At 47.1% G+C, this 21,290-nt stretch overlaps 1 protein-coding gene across 1 annotated transcript in view; it reads right to left on the bottom strand.

Moving 5' to 3' along the window:
- Positions 1–21,290, bottom strand: part of LOC122483080 (tubulin-specific chaperone cofactor E-like protein) — a 161,266-nt gene that overhangs the window by 9,694 nt on the left and 130,282 nt on the right. Inside the window, exons 20-24 of the mRNA XM_043579646.1 lie at positions 12,599–12,798; positions 8,140–8,523; positions 5,928–6,214; positions 3,908–4,188; positions 1,018–1,128 (exon numbers count right to left, since the gene is read on the bottom strand). Of these exons, the coding sequence (XP_043435581.1) occupies positions 1,018–1,128; positions 3,908–4,188; positions 5,928–6,214; positions 8,140–8,523; positions 12,599–12,798 (1,263 nt within the window). The remainder of the gene's footprint in view (positions 1–1,017; positions 1,129–3,907; positions 4,189–5,927; positions 6,215–8,139; positions 8,524–12,598; positions 12,799–21,290) is intronic.

Here is a 21,290-nt window from a genome sequence, read left to right as displayed (position 1 = left end):
CTTTTATTTTATTTTATTTTATTTTATTTTATTTTATTTTTATTTTTTTTAAGATGGAAACGCTAACAGATTGTGTTTTGTCTTTTCTTCCCAGACCCAGGGCTCCGCCCCACTCTGGCGGGAGCTACTTTCCCCAGGGAGCTCACTGTGGAGCCCGGCTAAGGCTAACGGGTGCGCCCCCAGGTGGGAGCAGCCCTGGGCAGCCCACCCCGAGGACCCCCGCGGGTTCCCAGGCGAGTGTCAGGAGCTCTTGCTTTCTGACACGATAAGGCACCAACTGACATTTTCTCTGAGTACATAAACACGGGCTAATGAGCACTATAGAAACACAGGGTCACGTTTGATCTGCTCGGGTGAAGCCCTTGAACGGCACCCTCCGAGGGAGTCTTCTGGTCAATGACGATGTTATGGTCAGCGCGTGCCTCCCGAGTGACCCGGTTCGGGCCGGGGCGGGGAGGCGGGGGTGCAACGCAGCCCCCCCTCAGGCCGACCTCACGGGTGCGCCCGGCGGGGACAAGGCCTTTCCTACCTTCCGGGGGACTGCGGCTCGGAGCAGGGCCTGGGGTCCTGGTTATGTACTGTCAGCATCAGAGACTGCCCTTGTGTCTTCAGAACCAATTAATCTGCCTTTAGGGCCCCTGGCGCTCTCGCTCTGAGGCTCACATGTTTTCGCCAAACTACACTACTTTGCCGCGAGTCTAGAGGATCAATTCGGATCTCTGTGATGTTGAACACGGCCACAGGTGGAAGTGGCTGATTCTATTCATGTACACATCTAGATGTTATCATTTATCGAAGAAAAGGATGTCACTATGAGGAGATGAACATTAGCCTGCTTTGAAGATGTCAGATGGCTTCCTCGTCCTGCTTCGATCGATGCTCCTCGTGAAACCTCCGCTATGTGGGTCTCTAGCTAGTACGGGACGCGTGGGCTCCACCCCAGCTGCCCTGCGGTGCAGCCACCAGGCCTCCCCCGTGGGGGTCTGTCCGCACAGGGAGGGGGCAGGTGTCACTCACTGTTTCCATAGGGGGGCGGCTCGATGCAGCCACACAGCTCTCCTCCATTTTCCAGCTCACAGGTCCGGTTGGGACAGTCTGCCCCCACACAGGGATCTTCAACCACTCCTGCTAAAAAGGAAAACAAACAGAAACACGCACGACTTGATTTTCACACCCACGCTTGCTAGCATGTGGCTATACTCTGGACTTGCCATTGTCACGGAATTGGTGGTGGTCAGAGGGCAGCTGGGAATCAACAGACAGAGCCAGCTTCCAGAAAACGATGACAACAGCTAGCGGCGGGGCCCCTGCTCTGGGCTCGGCACTGGGCTTCACGCTTTGGTTGCATTGTCTCCTCCGACCCTCACACATGCTCTGCGACCCGAGTAGCCCCCGTTTCACAGCTGAAACTTGCCCAAGGTCCGCACACTGGAAGGTAAGTGGCGAGGATGGAGGGCAGAGACACTGAGAACTGCCAAGATACAGCACGATTAATGTTCCCACCACACTGTTCTACCATTACACACATTTGTCTCTTTGTACTTATACAGAGTAGGGTCCAATCATTTATCTCCATATTCCCCGCACCCAGACGCCTCACGGTTGAGTGTTCAATAAATATCCGTCAGGAATGAAAATTTTAGGGGTGCCTGGGTGGCTCAGTCAGTTGAGCGTCCGACTTCGGCTCAGGTCATGATCTCGCGGTCTGTGGGTTCGAGTCCTGCGTCGGGCTCCGTGCCGATGGCTGGGAGCCTGGAGCCTGCTTCGGATTCTGTCTCCCTCTCTCTCTACCCCTCCCCCGCTCATTCTCTCTCTCTCTCTCTCTCTCTCTCTCTCTCTCTCTCTCTCTGTCAAATATAAATAAACATTAAAAAAAAAAGAAAGAACGAAAATCTTAGGGCCAGTAAAATCCCAGAGAGGTCCTTCAGATAGGACTTCCTGGTCTGTTCTGATTCACGTTCTCCTTTTCCCATAAATGTCTATGTACTTAATTTTATAAAAATAGACAAACCAAAACCTACATGCAACTCGCCAGCAATGACTTAGATTAATTCTACTATTTTGCCAACAACAGTAAAACTGTAAGGAAGAAACAAACGTATGTGGAGTGCCATCATCATCATATTGTAAATAATTATTTCCATAGCAGATGAGTCCACAGACCACCTGTAAGACCGTCAACTCCTCAGTTTGAGAAACACTAATTGAGAGCATCTTCTTTTGGACGCTCATTTCTTTATTTAAAGAAGCTCTCCCCCTGTCAGATATAGAAATCCTCCTATTCGTCATGGCACAGAATGGTGAGTACTTAAAGAAACACCTGTTCAATCCCAGCGTGAGCCAAGTTAGCTTCAAGAATTTAAAAACAAAGCAAAGCCCCCGTGTGTCTCAGATGCCTCCCCTGACCCAGCTGACGTTCACCTCTGCTAATGGCTTAGTATCACCCCGTCTTAATCCCCAGAAGCATGACTAAAGGGGAACCATCAGCATAACGTAAATACATTTCTTTTTTAATGGCTTCCTTTTATAAAGATCCCTTCATGTGACGAGTGCGTGGACCTAGACAGGGCTAAGCCCACAGCAGCCGGTCAACAAATGTTATGGGTGATTAACACAACCTGAAAACAACCCCAGAGAATAATGGAAAGTGTGGAGGTGATAGCCTACAAATACGGTGGCCCTTACACCAGCTGGCAAATAAGACACGCCCTTACACAGAGAGAAGTTTTTCAAGTTTTAAAACAGTTCATTTCATTTAAAGTGTTGCTTATTAACACAACAGGGCAAAATATTAAAGTCATCAAAAACAACTTATGTTGGTTTCCAACAGAGACTAGTAGTTTGCCTGTTAAGAGTTTCTTAAGTCACTGGATACATATTTGAATCTACCTCACTGTGCTTAGGTTCTGAATTAAGCACATCCCTACACTGGGTCGGGCGTCGTCTGCAAATTTACTGAAATGCGCGCGGTCTTGCAATGTGCCCGTTTTCACGGTGGTCCAGGTTAATGGTGCGTGTCAAGGAACATGCACACATCCTGTTGGCCACCATATCGTCCTGCATTAATGGGACAGGTGACCATTATGTATATGGACACATACACATATATGACACATTTATAGGTATTTATATGCAGATTTGCTCCATCTATTTGATTCACATAGTAAGAAGATGGACAAACAGTATAATGGACGTAAATCTCAAAATAGTTTTCTTACTATTACAGTATTTCTTACTATTACAGTATTTCTTACTGGGGCACCCGGGTGGCTCAGTCGGTGAAGTGTCCGACTTCGGTTTTAGGTCATGATCTCATGGCTCGTGGATTCGAGCCCCACATAGGGCTTGGGATCCTCTGTCTCCTTCTCTCTCTCTTCCCCTCTGCATATACTCCCTCTCAAAAATAAACATTAAAACAATTTTATAGATCTTTTTTTGTCACCTAATTTAATATATGTACAATCCTTTTATAAATCCAACCGCAGCTTCCTTTCAAGCCAGGCACAGTCAGCTCGATCCCAACTCAGCTCACCGATTGCCACAAGCCTTCCCTTTCTGAGCTAGGCTCTGACCCATGGTAAAGGAGCCGGGGAAGAGCTGAATTTGAGGCCTGACATCAATCAAGATGCCATACTGTGTCCCTGTACCTCATACGTCACTAAACTGGTGCTCCTCCAACCCAGAGAACCTCATCTGCCCAAGCCGGTGTCCCAAATTCCAGAGCTGGACAGGAACCGCAGGCGAGTGAGGCTCCCCCGAAATGCCCCCCATACAATCTCTGCAGTAGCTCTCCACTCCTCGACCCTGGGGGCAGCCCTGTGGCTAAAGGTGGGGCCGGTGGTGTCGGCCAGCAAAGCTGTGCTTTTAACTCGGGAAAGAATCCGCAGGAATAAAATAATTCTCTTACAGCAATTCTCCTTCTCAATCCACTCAGTGCTGAGGATCCCGAAGGAGCGACAGGACTCCCCGTAGGCGGCCAGGGAGCCACACAGCTGGAACTTCTTGTGGTTGTAGCAGCCGTCCAGGTAGCAGGACTCGTAGAAGGGGAGGGGGTCGAGGAGCCCGTAGCACGGCTGGAAGAAGCCCTTCATGTCCGTGAGCTTCAGGCAGTAGCCGTCGCCCTGCATCATCTGGATGTGCACGTTGTCACACATGGCCGCATACTGCGAGAACTGCAGCTCATTACAGCTGGGGGCGACAAGTCTCGTCAGATAACGTGATGCCAAAACCACCGCCCGAGACCCCCGGTGGAAGGGAAGACCCCATCTGTTACCTCTTCTGCTAACCCAGAAGTGAGGCAAGCGCACGGATTCCAATGCTAATTGGCTATGTAATCTCACATAAGTCAGGTAGGACTGGTCTCAGTCTCTCCAGCCCAGAAAACGACACAGCAGTTTCTACTGTTTTGGTTTTTTTTTTTTTTTTTTTTTTGAGAGAGAGAGAGAGAGAGAGAGAGAGAGAGAGAGAAACAGATTACGAATGGGAGAGGGGCAGAGAGAGAGGGAGACACAGAATCTGAAGCAGATTCCAGGCTCTGAGCTGTCAGCACAGAGCCCGACGTGAGGCTCGAACTCACGGACCGCGAGAGAATGATCTGAACCGAAGTCGGATGCTTAACCGACTGAGCCACCCGGGTGCCCCAGTAGTTTCTCCTGTTGGTATCACTGGCAGAAGTGAGAGTAAACTAAAGTAGTGGGTGGGTGAGCCAGAGTGTCAGTCGAAAGGCAGATACTCATATAACTGTTAACCTTTGATACAATTGATACAATAACTGTGAAGAGGCATTGATAAAATAACCACTTATAACTATAATAAGAATGAGAGTTACCATTATTATTAATCAATAATAATAATGATAGTTGGTAGAACAGTTGTCTAGAAGCCTTGGAGACCACTTCCAGTATAGCTAGCAGAGACCAAAAGCAAACCTTGACAAGAAAATTGGTATCCAGCTGAAATAGTTTATAAAGGAAGAAGAGGAAGGAAGGGAGGGAGGGAGGGAGGAAGGAAGAAAAGGAAGGAAGGGGAGGAGGGAGGGAGGAACTCAAACAGAATCACAGTTCCTCAGGAGGAGATTCTGGACTTCGCCACTTACAGGGCCCCTCACATAACTTATTCTGCTCTAGCTTCCATTTCGCCTAGAAAAGGAGGAGATTGGACTAGGTATCCCTGGGGTTTTCTTCCAGCTCCCGGTCCCATAATTCAGGATAGTCTTATTTATGAGGTAGTATCGAGTTTACATCTGCATCATTTCCCCATCTTGGTATTTAGCTGATGTTCGGTAGGTTGAAGTATAAGACATTGAGCCATTATACAAGGAAAGAAATACCATGAAAAAGAAGCATATCTATAGATCCAGCAATGTATTAACATGATGCAGCAGCTCAGAGGTGACCTGAATTACGCACCTTTGGAATAGCCTGTTTAGTTCATTCTGTCTCAGCTGGCAAGAGAGGCGTCTCATAAGAACCTTGGCGACTTCTGTTTTTAAAAAGGCTTTCCTGATCTCCACCAACCTCTACCTGCACTACCTCAACCCAGCCTCCCGGTGAGAATCACAGGTACACAATTAGGCCCAGCCCTGGGGAGCAAGGGGTAGGTGGCCCTTCTTCTGGCCCAATTCCCAGCAGGTGGGCGCTGGCCAAGGCCTTAGTGTTCTAATCCTGGGCACTCTCTTCTCTTTGGCCAGGGGCTGGATGCCATGCCAATTCAGAATCAGATCATCCAAGCCCAATTCCTTCCTCTGCTGTTCAAGAAATGACCGAGGCCTCTGATGTACCTATTTGTCTTCTGGAAACTCCAAAGACCTGGGGCTCAACCCTTTGCAGGAGGGGAGTGGTGATGCTATGGAAAGTGCATTCCTCATCAATACCTGTCACGGGTGCGGGAGGATTTGGGCCACTGAGCCTAGCAACTAGACCTCTCACCTCTTCTGCATGCCATTGGTTTTCCAGCTCTGGGCCAGCACCACGCTGCTCACCACTGGCTTCCCCCTCAAGGTCACATAATCGTCGGTTAAGTCCCCGTTGAAGTTGCCACAGAGGCCACATACTTTGTTCTGCAGCCTGTCGCTGATGCTGATTTTTATGACATTGAAACCATTGTAGTAGATCTGGATGTCGGGGCTGGTGTCAATCACCAGGAACCCCTCGCTGCTGTAGATTTTGGTTGCCAGTCCAGTTACAAATGGAACATTCACTTGTGTGCCATTCACCTATTGGGGGGAAAAAGAAATTACCTTTACAGCAGGGGTTGGCAAACTGTTACTATAAAGGGCCACTGCAAATGTTTTAGGCTTTGTGGGCTATATGATTTCTACTGCTTCTCAACTCTGCCCTCACGGCATGAAAACAGCCGCAGATGATATATAATTAAATGAAGGAGGCTATGTTCCAGTAACGCTTTATTTAAAAAAACAACAATAGGCAGCAAGTGGATTTGGTCGAATTCTGTAGTTTGCTGACCACTGCCCTAGAGTGTAAGTGCATTTGCTTATCTTACTGTCCACAGTTCCCCCCGAAGAAGCAAAATACAGAGGCAGAAAGATGAAAAAACATTAGAAGGGTATAGTTCTCTACAAATGGCTGGATTTTGTATAAAACTTTTCCCAGCATAAACCAATTACGGAAATGAAATCCCAATCCTGTGCTAAGGGGTGTCTAAAATGGTTAAAAATGAATTTGGGGATCACTGCCATGTTTATTATTTTCTTGCGTATAATGTCCAGACTGGAGGTCCCCCCTCCCTCCCCAAAGGTCCTAGAGGCAAGATATTTTCTGCATTCATCATTTTCCTACTTTCTAACAGTTTCTTTTCTTGGCCCTTAGGACAGAACATAATATGCTTTTCCTGTACTTACAAAATCAATCGAGTTTTTTTTTCCCCCAGGTTATTAGTACCTTTCGTTTCTTAAAAAAAAAAAAAAAGTTTCAAAAATATGATTCTTTACTATTCTGGCCAGCTTGGAGTATTTTATTCAGCAATAATGTCAGCTTTGCTCTCTCAGGTGGTCACTTTTACTTTCTAGCTCCCGTATTCCGGAGCAATGCAGTTGTGTCTACGTGGGCCAATTTGCAAGAGGAATTGGGAGTGTCAAAAACAGTAGCAGCTTTCACTGAAGTTAAAACCCACTATTAAAATCCAGACTCTTCCTTTTAAGCTCGCAAAATACCACCCGTCTTTTGCCTAATGCTGGACACCAAGCTATTTGATGACTCTTCAACTAAAGATACACTCAATGCACAATTACCAGAGCCAACGGCAGAAAGCAGAATACGTACAACAACACTCGATTCTGAAAAATGTTAATGTGCACGTCCTGGCTTTCCACCTGCCCCTCTCTAGCTGGAATCACAGCACTGGGGACTGGTTCCATCTTTCAGGTCTGCCTGCTGGTAACCAGCCTGGTTTAGCTGAGAGACTGGGGGTCGCTGTCAATCGTTCATCAGAGTAGATTATTTCTGAAATGGAAGGGGCAGGAGGAATCCAAGCCCAGGAGCCATATCAGTTATGGGGGTGGGTGCTTTGTTTATATGCAAGCCTAAGATTCACTCGAAACCAGCCAGCCAGGCTAAGAGAAACCCACCACACCCAGCCTCCCGTTTTCTTTCACTTTGCTTTGTCATCATGGAGCCCGCTGATAGAGGGGGATGCTCCATCAGGTTTCTAGTGCGACAGGTATTTTTACAGGAAAATGCTCGCCTTCTCCAGTCTTATAGAAAGGATAGCAGAGTTGAAAGAGCTTGTCTTGGTACAGTTGATCAGAGCCAAGAACACTTTTAAAGGCTCTCGAAAACAAACAAGATGCTTTTTTGGGAAATTAATCCAGAGTAAGAGCACTTATCTACCATTTTATCACCCGAGCCTCTATTAGCACCCACGCTGTCATTACTGCCCTGAGACCTTGTATATTTTCTGCGAGGCCCTCGGAATGGTGAGCAAAGGGCTACACCAGGCCCGTTCTTAATGCCTGCAGAACCTTTCTACTTTCATTCCTTAAAATCTGACCATCTGTGTTTGGCACCTAGGGGGCAACAACCCATCATCCCCAAACTTGGTTATCTGGGAAAACCTGCAGGTCCCTTAGCCACGGCCTTGTTCCGGGGCACGTTTCTCAAGAATCAACGTCAGCCTCGTCACCTTGACAGTGTTCCGGTCGTTGATGAGAATCTGCTCTTCGTTGATGTAGAAGTAGACGGGCGAGATGATGGTGAGGTTGGGCGCCGACCACTTGTCGAAGTTGATGATGAGCTGGAAGGAGATGTCGGGCAGCTTCTGGCAGATGGTGGACAGCACGAAGGCGCAGTTGGCGGGGAAGCGCAGGAAGGCGCCGTCGAAGGTGCGGAAGACGCCGCCTCCGGCCGCCAGGCAGTAGGACGTCTTGGTGCTGAAGCAGCCGCGCACGCCGTTGCGCAGGGCGCACTCCTCGTCCGACTTGCACTGGCGCGGGTCGCACTGGATCAGGTTGCGCCGGAAGCAGCGGCAGCGCCGCGTGCAGTCGCTGTTCCAGAACAGCTGCTTGGGCTGGAAGAGAGGAGCCGCGGGCATTAATCCCGGCCGTGGGCAGGGCTGGGGACCCCAAGGCCTCTCCGTCCGGACCCTTTTTCCGGGCGGGGCTAGCCTACCTCTAACGGGGCTGGCATTCCCAGGAGGGAGCAGGCGGCGGGCTGTTGCCGTGCAAATAGGACATCCGTTCCACGGAACTCAGATGCCAGACAATATGCAATCGGGTCTGTATTGGTTTCGATCAAGAACTCGGGAATCTTTACGGCTGGACTGTAGTGTTAATCACAGCCAACCTGGGAGTGTGCAGCTGTTAAAGCAAGTAGGTGAAGAGGAAGGATATTTGGTAGAAAATTATCCCGGCAAGTACCGGCTCCACTTTGAGGATGAAATGTAAAAATTTGCTCAAGAATGATAAAACCGGCCTTTCATATCTTAAACAGGTTAAAAGAAAGTTATAACCAATTCCTAGGATGAATCATTTCAATATTTCGCTGAAGTCACCACTCCAAACTTTTTCCTGATACCTACCTACTTCTAAATTACTTCTGTTTGCAGCTGCCCCCGAAGGGAGAGATGTAGAGAACAGAGGTTTCTGGTTTCCATCCCAGCCCTGCCACCCTACAGGGGCCACCCTGAGGAGCATTACCAACCTCCCAGAGGGTCCCTTTGCTCGGCTTTAAATTGGAGATAATAAAGTCTTGCAGGGCAGCTGTGAAGATTAAATTAAATAAGACGTGTAAAGCACGTTTCCTGGCATAGAGGAGGCACTGTTAATAAATAGTAGCCGCTGTTATTCCTGGAAAAGAGTCACTCATTCTCTTTTGAGAAGGTGAGAAATTATACAGTTATAGCAAATACCTCTAACAAAGTACATCCTCAATGGTGGTGGCTATTCTTTCCTATTTTTCCCCAAACAAGCAATAATCTGTAGACACAATTCCACTCGGAGCCTGTGCTCTTGAACATGCACTTGTTCTAGATTGAGAACTCCAAGGAGTTCGGTTGGTAATTTGGCCATGATTGTCCAGGTGGGGCGTAGTCTCAACAAGCAGACTGTGTCATCCAGATGGAAGCACTGATTCAATTTACCAGAACGGAACAGTGCTATCTGGAAACGCTGTTTTAATGGCACAAGAAGGCCTCTGCTCCCGTCTGGTCACCGCTTTCCGCTTTATCTGCAGACTTATCAAAATCCCGGCTGTCCCGTGCAGATATGACTCAGATTCAAAGGCAAACGGAGAACAAGATCTTGCAGGACAAGCTTCCTCAGTGCAGTGCACTTCAAGATGCCATTGCTGGTCCTTTCATTCTCAAAGTGAAGTCGTTCCCGGAACCAACTCTTTCCTCCTCCCAGACCTGTAAAATATTCTGGGTGCCAGCAGCCTTGCAAATTGGCTTCATTCCTCTTATCAGATTTGCAGAATAATTGAGTGGATGGTCTGGCCTCTCTCTGATAAGAAGTCAGACATTACATGGGTGGAAAGAGAAAAATAACCTGGCATCTGTGGATATGATAAAGGGTAAATAACTCATCCCACAGGAGAACTTGATCACGAAACTAGCTTCACAGTGAAGTCACTGGGCCCCGAGCGGCTTTCTTTACCTTAATTAGACCTGGCAATGACAGCTGGGTGATTACTCTACATGCTAATGGCTAGATGTGTTATCCCTTTATTTCCAAAGAAATTTGTTGTATAAACAAGCCCCTGAGCTTGTCTGAATTGTGGCAAGTAGATGTGGGTTATTTGTTCGGTGAGTTTGCTGCTTCCCAGATATAAGCAGTTGTCAAAACCCACTGACTGTCTGATGAAAATCAGATAATAATGTTTATGGTACTAATAGCTGCTGAGAGCCGTACCTGCCTTTCCTGAGAGTTCCAAGGGCTTTTATATGCATCATTTCATTAACACGCCTGGATTTTTTTATTTACAAAATGCTACTCGAGGGAATAAAAACAACAAAAACAATAGCAGCTACCAATTACTGAACTACTAGGTGCCAAACACTAGGCGAGGCGTGTGGTGTAGATGGTTTATACAACAAGCTAGTGAGCTGGTGTCATTAGCCACGTTTCATAGATAGGGCTCCTGATGCTCAGGGAAATGATGCATTTTCTCAGGGGTGGCTCAGCGAGGCTCAAACCCAGGTCCCGTTCCATAGTGCCACAGACCCTCGGGATCCCTGCTGAGGAGCACCTGATGCCCCTGGTGGATGGAAACATTTCAGTAAGTCTCTGGATCCGGGAGCAGAGACTGTAAGGGTGCTTTTTCACCTTTGAGCCTGGTTATCTCTCCTCTGAGACTGTCAGGAAAATGAATATTCTGTTACTTTTGTCTCATGTGTTCTGCCTTTTCCTCTCAAATAATTGGTGTTTCTAAACCCACCTCCCCCGAGAAGTCTTCTTGGATTCGTTCTAATCCTCTACTCCACTTCTGTCTTCCGACTAGAACAGTGAAGCAGACCTCCCACCCAACGCGCAACTGAAGTAACTTCTGCATTCATTCTCTTTTATTGACCCTCAAAATAAAATCAGCTTGGCTGTTCTCGAACAAGCCAATGCATTTTTACAAAGAGGGAGACTTTCTTTGTTTTTTGCCTAATTTATTTCCAGTCCAGACATTTCAATTAGATTTTTTTCTAATGCTGCGATTCTTTTTCATTTAAAATTGATTAGTTCTGTAGGGTATTATTTTTCACTTGTTGATAGTTATTCTGTAACTGTTCTCGTGTTCTTTTTCTTTTTTAATTATTTTTTTAATGTTTATTCATTTTTGAGAGACAGAGCGCGAGCGGGGGAGGGTCAGAGAGAGAGGGAGACACAGAATCCGAAGCGGGCTCCGACTCATGGATTATGAGATCGTGACCTGAGCTGAAGTCAGATGCTTAACCGACTGAGACACCCAGGTGCCCCTAAAAAAATGTATTTTATTCTTAGAAAGAGAGAGAGACAGAGCATGTGGGGGAGAGCAGCAGAGGGGGGGGGGAGAGAGAATCTTAAGCAGGTTCCACGCTCAGTGTGGAGCCTGACGAAGGGCTTGATCCCACGACCCTTCATGACCTGACCTGAAATCAAGTCAGATGCTTAAATGACTGAGCCACCCAAGCGCCTCTTTTTTTTTTTTTTTTAAGTGCATGTTTTTCTCTCCTTAAAAGACTTGTAAGATCCGTAAGGCAGGGAACATGCTTTCTCATCCCCAGCAGCACCTCCATAACAATGATCTCCAAATAGCAGATACTCGATACTTGAACTTGTTCCCTGTCAACTCACCAATACAAGATGTTCACGTCGTTTAAAGAGACTGGGCTTGAGGCGGAACCACAGACCAAATACTTTCCCCAGGAAGGGCCTTTTCTAGCTTTGTGTCGTGGCACATAAAGAAGGATTGGAAAGCACAAAAAGAAAGCGATTCTGTGATCTATCGTATAATGTTTTACTGAGCGGCCTCTACAAAGGGCATGTTCATCGGCTCTATGCGGAAGCCCCCACGGAGAGGGGCGCAGAGGGCAGCACGTGGGGGGGCAGAGCATTAAGCAGTCCAGACAGAACTCTCTGGAGATGGCACCGAGTGACGAATGGCACACGAGGAGATGGTAGCCTTCAGGCGCTTTCATGGAGCTTCAAGAGCCCGGAGAAGGAAGGCCGTTCCTCTTGGCCTCGAGCGCCATATTTTCCAGTTAAAAATGTCCTTAGCCAAGACAGCTACAAATGTCAGATTCATAGCCACCATATTTCCAAACCATAGCCGCGTCAGAAGCTCTCAAACCGAGATTTACAGGAGAGGCAATCAGAAGAGCCTAACGACGGGCAAGGTGGGGGGAGAGACGCCCAGGCTAGCGAAGGGCGTGGGTGAGCGGCGCGGGAGGCCTTGCCGATGCCAAGGCCGGAGGCCGGAAGCGGGGTGAGGCCCAGATGGGCGTTTCCTCATCAGGTTCTCGGCGAGCAAGAGCCTCGCCTGACCCCTCCTTGACCTCTCTGCCCTGCGCCGCCTCCCCCTCCTCATAATGAAGTGGGGACGCTGGGCAACCGGGCGTCGGAGGGCAGTCCGACAGCAGGGCCCGGAGGCCCAGGCCCGCGCAGGGCGGGGCCGCCTACCTCGTAGTACTTGCCGTCCGCGTAGCAGCCGCAGCTGTGGGGCAGGATGCAGCTCTTGCCGTTGAGGACGTAGCCGGCGTCGCACTGGCAGCCCTCCACGCAGTAGTGGTTGCAGTCGCTTTTGAGGCGGATGGCGGCGCAGCGCGGCTGGCAGACGCTCACGCAGCTCTCGTAATGGCTGTTGGGGGGGCAGGTGACGGCTGGAACGGAAGACGCGCGTCAGGCCTCGCACGCCCACGGGGACGGCACTCAGAGTTTCCTTCCGCGGCCGCCGGTTAGGCCCTCAGGGAGGCGGAGGCCTGGCCCGGAGGGAGCCCTGCCACCCTTTCCTCGCCGTGAACCCCCTCTGCTTCTGGAAAGCCTCCCTCCGACTCCTCGCGGCTTCCTTCCGTCATGGACCGCAGGGCAGATGAGGTTACTGGGGTTTCCTCACATCTTTGTCCCCTGCTCGGCCTGGCTTCTTGAGGGCCGCTGTAACCCTGCCACCTTAACCCCGCCTCCCATCGTGCACCTCGACTTCCGTCAGGCACCCCTGCTGGCCTCCCGGGGCACCTGGCACTCATGCCTGCTTTTAGACCTCGCTCATGTTGGGCTCCCGTATTCATGCCCTCCTCATCCTCTCGGCCTACCCAGACCCCCCACTCTTCCAGCCCTCCGTGGAGCCCCCTCTTACTGGTAAAGCCAATAGCAACCCACCTTCACCCCAGAACTTCCACAGAATCTTTTCTAAGCCTCCCCGGACCCCCACCCCCCCACCCAGATTTCTGAGGAGGCAAGTGTGTGCACATGCGTGGGTGTGTGAACTATGTTCTACAGTTTTCAAATGCATGTGGCTGCTCTTATGGAAGACAGTCAGGTCCTGGTGACCAGTGGGACTCTGGAGCCAGCCGTAGGAGACCGGAGCCAGTCACATAGCCTCTCTGGGCCCCAGCTCCTTACCTGTAAAATGGAGGTACTTAGAGCACCTACTTCATGGCTGGGTGGGAGGAATTATGTGGGTCTGTGTGCCTGGAACAGTGCTGAGCACGTTCGTGTTCGATGTTAGCCAATCAATCAAGATAGGTTCGCTTAAAAGTTTTGTAGAGGCTATTATTTTAATCAATGCATATGAAAAGCACAAGGACTATTATGTCAGAACTTCTTCTCTATACCATATACAGTATATCTTTAGGGCACATTTTGTTTTTTAAATTGTCTAACGGTAAAGGGGCACCTGGGTGGCTCAGTCGGTTGAGCATCCGACTCTTGATTTTGGCCCACGTCATGATCCCAGGATTGTGGGATTGAGGCCCGCCCTGGGCTCCATGCTGAGCATGGAGTCTGCTTAAGATTCTTTCTTTCTCTCTCTGCCCTTCTCTCTCCCTCTCTCTCAAAAATAAAATTTAAAAAAAAACAATTTTAAATTATCAAATGGTAAAAATAGACTTTTTGGTGCACTGTTCAGTGGATTTTAACAGATGTATACTTCATGTGTCCAAAACCACTATCTACTGTGGTTTTAAAAACATTAAATTTAGGGGCGCCTGGGTGGCTCAGTTGGTTAAGTGTCTGACTTCGGCTCAGGTCTTGATCTTCCAGCTCGTGGGTTCAAGCCCCGCGTCAGGCTCTGTGCTGATGCCTCGGAGCCTGCTGCCTGCTTCAGATTCTGTGTCTCCTTCTCTCTCTCTGCCCCTCCCCCGCTCATGCTCTGTCTCTCTCAAAAATAAATATTAAAAAAATTTTTTTTAATAAAAACATTAAATTTAAAAGATAGTACCTACATGTGGTAGACAATGCAAGCCATGCATGTAAAAATGCAACAGAAAAGCAACCTCTGGTAACAAATTGTAGCTGAATCTTCCAGAAATCTTCTAAGCATGTACAAACACACGTGTGTGCGTGTGGGTGTGTGCACGCACGTGCATGCGTGTATTCCATCTCCACTGTCTTCACACGAATGGGAGCATAGTATCCATATTTTCCTGCTCATTGCTTTTTCATGGCGACTTTCCTTCCATTACCCTTGAATTATTGGTTTTGCCCTGCTACATGGTATGTATTTTCCGTTTATGATGCTGCTGCAGTGAACATCCTTGGACATTTATCTTTGACCTCCTGAGTAAATGAATCTGTACAGTAAATTCCTGGAAGCGGAATTACTGGGTCAAGGGGTATGTACATTTAAATTTTTGATAGATGCATTCGAATTGCCCTCTAAAGAGCCTGTGCCGATTTACCCTGCTACCGAGGCTACATGAGGGGGTTTATTTTCTCACAACCTCACTGATTGTTTAGCACCAAGCCTTCTGATCCTTGGAAATACCAAAGGTTAAATGTCATATATAAATATGATATATACATATTTCCATCCCATGTATAAATGGAATTACTGACAGGAATATGTGGAGAACTCTTAAAGCTCAACACAACAACAACAAAAACCCAATTCAAAAATGGACGAAGGGCTTGAATAGACATTTTTCCAAAGAGGACGACATATGAATGGCCAATATACGCTCAACATCACTAATCACCAGGGAAATAAATACTAAAACTATAGTGAAAGGTATACCTACCATCTCACACCCATTAGGGATGACTACTATTTTAAAAACCCAGAAAACCCATTGTTGGCAAAGATGCGAAAAGATAACACGTGCAATTTGGCAGGAGTGTAAAACCATTTTACACGGCAGGAGTGTAAAATTGCCGTGGGAAGCAATATGGCAGTTCTTCACAAAATTAAAAATAGAATTATCATATGACCCAGCAATGCCACTTCTAGACACATGCTCACAAATTTTGAAAGAAGATTCTCCAAGAGCTCTTTATACACGTATGTTCACAGCGGCATTTTTCACAATAGCTAAAACATGCAAGTAATCCCAGAGTCCCTGGTTGGATTAATGGATAAGCAAAATGTGGTGTATGCACGCAATGGAATATTATTCACCCTTGAAAAGGAAGGAAACTCTGCAGTATACCACAACACGAATGAATCCTGAGGACATTATGCTAAGGGAAAGAAGCCGTCCACAAGAAGGCAGATGCTGTATGATTCCACTTACAGGAGCTATCCAAGGTCTTCAAGTTCATAGTGACAGAAAACAGAACAGTTGGTTGCCAGGGGCTGGGGTGGGTGGGGAACTGGAGAGTTAGTGTTTCATGGGTATAAAGGTTCAGTTTTGCGAGATAAAAAGAGTTCTGGAGAGGGATGGTGGTGGTAGTTTCACAGTAATGTGAATACAACAATGTGAGTACTTAATGCCATTGAACTGTATGCTTAAAAATGGTTAGCATAGTAAATTTTATGTTCTGTGTATGCTACAGCAGTAAAAAACTTGAAAAAAAATGACTACGCCCTTACTTAGTTTGCATTCTTTATGAGGCTGATTATCTTTACATTTGCTTATAATCCATTCGTATGTCTTCTTCTGTGAACTGCCTTTTCGTGTCTTCTGCACATTTTGTGTTGTTGAACTTTTTTTTCTTATTAAATTGTAAGAGCTTTTTAAAAATTAAAAATATGGGCATGTAAGCTGGTGCAGCCACTCTGGAAAACAGTATGAAGTTCCTCAAAAAACTAAAAATTGAACTACCCTATGACCCAGCAATTGCACTGCTAGGCATTTCTTCACGGGATACAGGTGTGCTGTTTCAAAGGGACACGTGCACCCCCATGTTTATAGCAGCACTATCGACAATAGCCAAAGGATGGAAAGAGCCCAAATGTCCATCGATGGATGAATGGATAAAGAAGATGTGGGATATACACACAATGGAGTATTACTCGGCAATCCAAAAGAATGAAATCTTGCCATTTGCAACTACGTGGATGGAACTGGAGGGTATTATGCGAAGTGAAATTAGTCGGAGAAAGACAAAAATCCTATGACTTCACTCATATGAGGACTTTAAGAGACAAAACAGATGAACATAAGGGAAGGGAAAAAAATAATATAAAAACAGGGAGGGGGACAAAACAGAAGAGGCTCATAAATATGGAGAACAAACTGAGGGTTATGGGAGGGGTTGTGGGAGGGGGGATGGGCTAAATGGGTTAAGGGCAGTAAGGAATCTACTCCTGAAATCACTGTTGCACTATATGCTAACTAATTTGGATGTAAATTTTAAAAAATAAATAAATGAAATGAAAATGAAATAAATAACTAAAAACCAAGAGGGAGACAAGAGGTTGTAACATATCCTGAGGTCACTATGCCTACGTACGTAATGCCCTTAAAGTCTGAGGCAATGAACACAATCAAAAATAAAATCTGAAAAAAAAAATTAAAAATAGACTTTTGTCTGTCATGTGTTCCAAAATGTTTACCGTTTGTGTTTTAAATTGCTTCTTCTTCTTCTTTCTCTTTTTTTCTTTTTGGACCTGTATTTGATTATGCTCTTGCCATGGAGAAATTTAAAATGTTAAAGTTGTCGGGGCGCCTGGGTGGCGCAGTCGGTTAAGCGTCCGACTTCAGCCAGGTCACGATCTCGCGGTCCGTGAGTTCGAGCCCCGCGTCGGGCTCTGGGCTGATGGCTCAGAGCCTGGAGCCTGTTTCCGATTCTGTGTCTCCCTCTCTCTCTGCCCCTCCCCCGTTCATGCTCTGTCTCTCTCTGTCCCAAAAATAAATAAACGTTGAAAAAAAAATAAAAAAAAATAAATAAAATGTTAAAGTTGTCAAATCTACCAGGGTTTTCTTACGGCTTTGAGTGTTTTGCTGAGGAAGGCCCTCTCTACTGCAAGACTAACAAAAGCAACAACGAGAACGCCTTTGTCTTCTCCGAGTACGTTTATAACTTACGTTTTTATGTCTGATCTTGGTTCTGTCTGGATCTTATTTTGGAGTGAGGAGTGAAAGGAGGCTTTCGCTATTTCCCCTCTTCTATTTTGTCCTTTGTCCTTTTCCTGTCTATTGAAGAATAAATACCACCCCCCCGCCCAGTAATTTGAAATGCCAGTTTTGCTGAATGCTAATTTCTCTTTAGAGTTTGGGCCTATTTCCGGATTTTCTCATCTTCCCACTGGTTGATCTGGCTGTTCATGTGCCAGTGTTAACTTGGTTTTGTTACCGAAGCTCTACAATACATTTTAATATCCGAGAAGATCCACTACTGATATAGCCTACTGTGGTTCCAAGGATGCTGATCCTATTTTCCCGACTAGACTATGAACTATTTTGTCCTTCTGAGTCTTCCATGAGGTCCAAAACAGTGCTGAGATCAGGGTAGGTGGTTAATAAAACATTTGATTCTTGAAAGCAACCTTTAAAAGTTCCTCATGTGGATCGTCTCCACCCAAACGACGTACCGAGAGCTGTGGGGGATGATGTCTCTGCCCCTGGATTTCTCCTGTGGTCGTGAACGTGACTCTTGTTGTGGGCAGGGGACTGATTTATTTAGCCTTTGTGTCCCAGGTGGGCAGGATATATGGATCCCCCGTAAAAGCAATGTAGTAGAATACAGTGGACAAGGGCGGGGGGATTGGACTGACTGGTTTGAGCCCCGGTTCTGGCACTAACTAGCAGGGTCACCTGGGCAGGTTACCTACACTGTCTAAACCTCTGTTTCCTCCTCTGTAAAAATGCAGATAGCATCTCCCTCATCGACTAGTTGTTAAGATAAAACGAGGCGTAATTTACAAAGCTCCTAGTTCAGTGCCTGGTACATCGGTGACAGCTTCTGCTATTAACAGTGGGGACAGTTGTAGGAGGAGAATTTATTCAACAAGAATTTATTGGATCTGCAGAAAAATGTGGGAGAGAACCCTTCATTACCAGACTTTGGACCCAGGACTCTGAATAAAAGGGAAAATGAAAATGACACTCAGCTTGACTGAGCGTTCACCAGGTGTCAAGCAGGGGGTGGCACACGGATCACAAGACATCATCACACTTGATTCTCAGCGGCCCCCGCAGACCTGATCCTGTACAGAGGTCCTCCTGTACACCTGCTGCAGCACCAGGGGGGGCTCCAGTCCCTGGGGCCCCTGGTCTGCCCAGGGTTGGAGGGGCGGCACTGCCCAGAGGAAAGACCACTGCCTGCAGCCACTTTCCTTGGGAAAGTTCCTGCGTTTCTCTGAGCTTCACTTTCCTCCTCCAGAAAATGGGACTATTAATAGCACCTGCTTTACAGGGTTGCTGGGAGGAGAAGATGAGTGAGGACTCATATGGCACCTAGAATAGTGCCTGGCACCCAGTCAGAGCCAAGTCACTGTTATGCATATAATTTTCTTCTCCTCCTGCTTACTGTAGACTCACCAACTACACAGCTAATTTAAGTCTCCCATTAAGGGGCTGAAGGAATGATGGACTCAGCTGAGTGAATGTTAAGGAGGGGTTAGTAATTAAGACAACTGACCTCCCTCTCCCCCCTCTAAACCTATTTGTTCAACTTGCATGAAGTTTTCCACTTCATTTACAGATGTGGTAATTGAGTAATAAATTATCCCATTGATAGGGATAGCCAAAATCATTGAAAAACAACAGCATTCTACCTTGTCACCATCAAGGGGTAAGTTTAACAGACAATTCCGGTTTAACCCTTTTTCTCCCGAAAACACGAGTTCTCATATCTCAATATGCGAGGGTTGAATTGGATTAATTCTTGGGGGTGGGGGACAGGGGACCGTGAATCCTGCCCTCACTGCTCAGAGGTTAACATCAAGTCAGATATGGTTACTAACAACCCTATTCATGACAGGCTTTCTGTGTTCACCAATCTCAGATTGAATGGCTGAGTTAAGACTCTGTCTCCTGCAGCTTTTCTCTGCTTCTGAAATTCAAAATGGAAAACTCAGCTGCCTCCAACTGTGCCTGCCCCCCATCCCCACCCACATACCTCCTTTAAAGCATAATTTTTTTCTCTTATTTTAGCATTTCTTTTTCCTAGTTGCTACCACCATCCATCTTAACAGAAGCTGTCTTTCGGATCTTTGCCCCTGTTCTGAAGTGCCAAGGTAGGGGAAAGTCAAACCCTCTTAATGAGGGTTGGCCATAATGTATCCAGCCTAAGCCCTGCTGGCAGGCAACTGGTCTGGGCAGGGATGGGGCCCAAGGACAGGGGTGAAGCAGGACAGACTCTGTTCTGAGTGCCTTGGATAGAGCTCCCCATTACTATATATGAAGGAGGCAATCAAAGTCTATGCAGAACTTTGAGGAGGGGAGAGGAAAGGGTTGCTGGTGGAGAGGGAGAAGAACAAGAAGAAATGGTCTTTATATCCTAAAGAGTCTACCTTTTCAAAACCATTTCCCTATCCTACATCCTGCACATTTTTAGCCCTATGGGTTCAAGCTTGATAGACATGGGGTCGCAGGTGGGGGGCGGGGGGGGGGTACTTTCTTCCTCATGGATAAGGAAAGGGCTTGCTAAATTCCTTTTCCTTCCCATGGAGGAAATCGAGACCCGTAATTTAAGGTGAGAGTCTCTGACATCAGCCTCCTCCAAAAACAGTTCTTGCCTAGGATTTCCCTGCATACTGCAGCCAGAAGCAACGCTTTGTGGCAAATACTATGCCCTGGACGCCCGTCCCAGCCACCCTAGTGAGTGGTACGGTCACCATGGCATGGCCACAGGAAAAGGGGAAACTCCCTATAGCAGGTCTCAAGAGGAAGCAGGCAGTCTCTTTCCCAAAGGAGTTTCCTGATCCTACACCATTTCTGGGCCCCTGAGGCCAAAGCCTGGTTTTCTGATTTAGGTGAGGGCAAGCTCTCGAGCTCCCCCATGCTGACCCCAATGAATCCAGGGCAGCTCTGGGGACTTATCCAGACCCTGACTTTTTTATAGGCGCATTTATTTCACTGAAGTCACCAGAGGCCAATTAGCCTGGACAGTCACTCCTGCTGACATCCTCCCCACAATCTCCCTCTCAGGGACTGAGCCTAGATGAAATGGTACTGGCATCTTTTCCCTCCCTCTCCCTACTTCCTCCCTTCCTTCCCCCAAGTTCAACATCCAATCCTGGGGAATATAAACTAGCCGTGTGAGCATCACACTACAGCATTGCTTCTGGGTTTTCATCCAACTCTCCCCTTTTTCAGGATGGAAAGGGGGTTTATTCTCTGGGATCCCCACTGGATCACTTATTTAGAGAGCTGAGCGTTCAGTATCCATTTGTAGCCTTTTCATACGGTCGGGCCTAAAAGAAATTTGCTATAGCTAATGAGATAGAGATGGGAAAATGAACCAAGGCAGACTGGCCAAACCACTAGCGGTTTCTCCTCCCAATCTTTTCCTATTATGATGTGCTAAACGCGGGCAAATTATTCCGGTACATAGCACACCAGCCTCGTGGATATGAGTTGAGAGCAAGAGCTTTGGTGTTAGAAGGTCAAATCCTGACTTTGCCACGCAGACCATATGACCTTAGGCAAGTTATTTAACTCCTCTGAGTCTCTGTTTCTCCCTGACTAATTGGGTTATTGAGGAGAATAAAAGAGATAATGTTGATAAAGTGTTTAGCACTGGGCTTGGCTCAGAGCAAGCCATTAGTATAACACCACCACCACTTGGCATGCATGAAGTGTGTTATGCTTACAATTACCTAATTTGATCCTCTGGATATTTCTGTAGCATAAAGGGTGTAGGCAGCAGGCGTTATCACAGCATTATCAGGGGGACACTAAGAACCGGGGAGGAAAAGCAACTTGCTCCAAGGTCACACCAACCCTTGAGGAAAGAGCAAGGGGCTCTAATTCTTTTTCTCGCGCTTTTA

This window comes from Prionailurus bengalensis, chromosome D1 (genome assembly GCF_016509475.1).
Source record: "Prionailurus bengalensis isolate Pbe53 chromosome D1, Fcat_Pben_1.1_paternal_pri, whole genome shotgun sequence".
Lineage (NCBI taxonomy): Eukaryota > Metazoa > Chordata > Mammalia > Carnivora > Felidae > Prionailurus > Prionailurus bengalensis.
This window is presented reverse-complemented; position numbering and strand designations above follow the sequence as displayed.